Raw genomic sequence first — 3914 nt, 5'->3', positions numbered from 1 at the left:
AATTTATTATGCATGTGGATTTGAGCATGCACATAATTAGTGATTTTTTGCGCTTCCCTAACAACACTTTTTGTGATATCGAGAGACGTTTTAATACTTATTAGGAATCTGACATAACAAAAGACCTAGGAAAGAAAGAAGAATACGTTTTCATATTATTGAGAAGACCATAAACGATAACTCAGCCATAACTTTACCATAACTCAGCCAACCCTCAAATTAGAATGACTAAATAACCGACCAGACCGAACCGAACCGGAAACTATTTTTTCCATTATTTTTGGTTAATTACGGTTATATTCGGCTTGCTATCTGTTATATTAAGTTAATCGACCTAATTTAGATAACATTTGGATTATTTATGGTTATATATTCATCTAACCGACCCATAACCGGAAATAACCGAAAAGTAATTTCAAAAATTTTTAAATTTTCAAATGGTTATCATATTAGTATATCCAAATTACCACCTTAAATCAAACACAATATAACCAAAACCAAACTGTTATATTAAAACCCATAATGTTGGAAATATGAACCCTATACCTCAAAGCCTAACCCTAACCCTAACCCTAACCCCTAAATGTCATGTTTTGAATGTTTTACTCATTTTGATCTGACTGTGTAAAAATCAATCTTTTTCTATAATTATTACTTTTTATTGCTTATAATGATTGTAATATTCATTTTTTCATTATATATATATATATATTAATTTTGAGTTATAATAATTCTAATTTACAAATATTTCATAAGTCATCCATATCAGTCAACTGTTCGATAACTCAGTCAAATGTTTGAGAAATACTTTTATTAAAAAAAAAATTCAAATTCAAATTCAAATTTTGAATTCTTTTTAAATAAAAAATAGCTAAAATCCTTATTTATTACGCGTGTGGTTCTTAACAATAAACATAATTATTGTTTGTGTCTCCCCAAGAACACTTTTTGTATTTTCGAGAATGTATATAATAAATTAATATATCCGTTGCATAACTCAGCCATAACTTTACCATAAATCAGCCAACCCTCAAATTAGAATGACTAAATAACCGACCAAACTGAACGGAACCGGAAATTATTTTTTCCATTATTTTCGGTTAATTACGATTATATTCGGCTTGCTATCGGTTATATTAAGTTAATCGACCTAATTTGGATAACATTTGGATTATTTTATGGTTATATATTCATCTTACCGATCTATAACCGGAAATAACCAAAAAATAATTTCAAAAATTTTTAAATTTTCAAATGGTTATCATATTAGTATATCCAAATTACCACCTTAAACCAAACACAATATAACCAAAACCAAACTTTTACATTAAAACCCATAATGTTGGAAATATGAACCCTACACCTCAAACCCTAGCCCTAACCCTAACCCCTAAATGTCATGTTTTGAATGTTTTACACATTTTGATCAGAGTGTGTAAAAATCAATCTTTGTCTATAATTATTACTTTTTATTGCTTATATTGATTGTAATATTCATTTTTTCATTCTATATTTTAGTTTTGAGTTATAATAATTCTAATTTACAAATATTTCATAAGTCAGCCGTTTATGTCGATAACTCAGCCATATCAGTCAATTGTTTGAGAAATACTTTTATTTCTTTTATTTTCAATTCGAATTCAAAATTTTTAATTAATTTGAATAATATATTGTGAGAAAAGCTAACTTTATGTATTTATTATGTGTGGATCTGAGCAGACACAAAATTAGTGATTTTTTGTGATTCCCCAACAACACTTTTTGTGATATCGAGAGACGTTTTAATTAGATAATTTATTAGAAATCTGACAGAACGAAAGACCCAGCTAAGAAAGAAGAATACGTACTAATATCTCATAACTCCGTAATTCATAACTCAGCTGTGTCAAGTATATAACTCAGCCGTAACTTAACCGTAAATCAGCCATAACTTTTAAAATAGACAAATCAATGTTTTACATACCCAAGTACAATTCATCTTGAACTGAGTTCAACAACAAAAGCATAGTATAAGCTTAAGAAATGAAATTTAATACTACAACCACTTCTGTATTTCAGTGGCAATTGTCCTCAAGACACAGATGGCTTTGAAAATTTGTACATTTCCAAAATTCAACGTTTACCTTTAGAAGGCTCTGAATGGTGGCCCGCATCTCAGTTTTCACTCTGTAGAGTGATTTAATGCCCTCGTTTCTGCTGTTTAGAGCTGTAACAACATCATTGGAAAATCTTGGCCCTAGAAACGATTTGCACGTTTGCGACCATTCTTCATGATTTGTTTTGAACTCATGCCTGGTTAAAAGAAAATAGTTACCTTTAGCAAAGAGAGAATAACAACAATCTTTTACTGCATTAGTTGAACAGCAAACAGAGAGAAAAAACTAGTAATGATGCAGAGAAAATCGAGAATACCACAAAAGGATGCTGGGATTCTAACACCGCCAGTGGTATCAATCCCTGCAAATAAAGCATTTTGTGATTAGTACAAAGAATCATAAGTAGACCAAACAAGTACATTGCCAAAACGAAAAACAAAGAGATAATACGAAGTGAAAAGTCAACGAGTTCAGCCCCAACAGAAACTGCTGAGCCACTGGAACATCCTCCAGGAACATTAGATGGCATCAACGGGTTAATAGGAGTGCCATAGTGCTTGTTTTCTCCAATAACCCTGTAAAAAAAATCACATTCAAAACCCAAACTTTTTCCAAACTAGTTCATGTCATTAATGATGGGAATAGAGAAAGAAATACCCAAAACCAAGCTCATCCATGATAGTGTTGCCAACACAAGTAGCTCCATGTTTCAAGAGTGTTGTGATAACCACAGCAGTCTTCTCAGCAGCCTCGTGAGTCTTCTTCCATTGTGGACTACCAAATCCTGTGATGTAATCCTTAACATCGAACCTGTCAAAATAGCCATAAACCCCCAAAAAGTTCTTCAATTTACTTCGTCTAAAGCAAGTCAAAATTTCAAGTAAACCACAAAAGTTTAAAACTTTATAAGCTAAGATCATTAAATAAACAAGAAACAAAAAAGTCATCACATGATTCGATTCGATCTCTAGAAAAGGAAAATAAAGTTTTGATTTTTGAGAGAGAGAGAGAGAGACATACGCAAATAGCAAAAAATCTCAAACCTTTTTCTCTTCGAGCTTGTTGGGACCAAAGATCTGAATCCTGTCCTCCCCTTCCTGCGTTGTCAATCCTTCCCTTGAACATTTTAGCTGCTAGAAAACTTCCTCAATCAAATTTGTGAATAAAACTCAAAACTTTAAGCAACAATTGACAATAAAAATCAAAACTTTAAGCAACAAGCATCAAAAGTGTCTCACTTTAAAACCCTTCTCAATCAAATTTGTGAATAAAAGGCATTAGGGTTGAATAGTTTACAAGTTCAGACCAAGAATCGTATAGTATTAGAGAGTAATCGAGAAATACCCAATTATATAAAACTTGAAAAAATTGAAAGGGAATATGAAACGACTCGAAGAAGCGAGAGAGAGAACAAAGTCTTAACCTTTACCAACGGGAAACAATAATTAGATCTCTGAGTGTGGGATTCAAACGAAGAGGCTTTTCTTTTTATTTGTCCGCTCAAGAACAATAACAACAAAATCAACGAGAGTAGACGAGAGACGACGAGAGAGAGGTGTTTTTTTCTTTTTTTTTGGCTACGAGAACAGTTTTGTTTTCCTCTTTGACATAAACAATTTAAAGCAATTGTCATTCTGAAAAAAACTGTTTAGTGACGTGGAAAATCTAAAATAATGTGTATTTTAATTTATTGATGCGTATTTTTTTTAGTTTTTTTACTCAAAATCGGAAAACTAAACCCAAGGGGTAAATTGTAATTACATTCAAGACACTAAACATTTGAGTAATCTTTAAAAGATTTATAGATATGAGTAATAA

The 3914-nt window shown here is 31.4% G+C and overlaps 1 protein-coding gene across 9 annotated transcripts; it reads right to left on the bottom strand.

Annotated features, from left to right (window-relative positions):
* Positions 1 to 1909: 1909 nt before the first annotated feature.
* Positions 1910 to 3701, bottom strand: LOC104748633 (outer envelope protein 64, mitochondrial-like). Of its 9 annotated transcripts, none has more exons than XM_087486982.1 (6): positions 3520 to 3701; positions 3140 to 3226; positions 2754 to 2906; positions 2547 to 2671; positions 2413 to 2457; positions 1910 to 2292 (listed from the first exon to the last, which is right to left on the bottom strand). In XM_087486982.1, exons 3-6 carry the CDS (start codon positions 2771 to 2773, stop codon positions 2237 to 2239), a joined length of 246 nt encoding a protein of 81 aa, XP_087343108.1. In that variant the 5' UTR covers positions 2774 to 2906; positions 3140 to 3226; positions 3520 to 3701; the 3' UTR covers positions 1910 to 2236. The 9 variants fall into 9 exon arrangements, with proteins under 9 accessions (XP_087343108.1, XP_087343111.1, XP_087343109.1 ...); XM_087486985.1 differs by having other exon boundaries at positions 3117 to 3226; positions 3520 to 3683; XM_087486983.1 differs by having other exon boundaries at positions 3140 to 3229; positions 3520 to 3677.
* Positions 3702 to 3914: the final 213 nt, after the last annotated feature.

Source organism: Camelina sativa, chromosome 15, assembly GCF_030686135.1.
Source record: "Camelina sativa cultivar CO46 ecotype springtype chromosome 15, ASM3068613v1".
NCBI classification, from domain to species: Eukaryota; Viridiplantae; Streptophyta; class Magnoliopsida; order Brassicales; family Brassicaceae; genus Camelina; species Camelina sativa.
The sequence above is the reverse complement of the archived record's forward strand: the minus strand, read 5'-3'. Positions and strand labels throughout refer to the sequence as shown.

What these genes read in the sequence shown, in the direction of transcription:
- LOC104748633 (XM_087486977.1), bottom strand. Translation starts at nt 2,773, where the DNA reads ATGGATGAGCTTGGTTTTGG. An exon ending in ATGGATGAGCTTGGTTTTGG is followed by an intron (nt 2,672 to 2,753) that starts GTATTTCTTTCT and finishes TTTTTTTTACAG; the next exon opens with GGTTATTGGAGAAAACAAGC.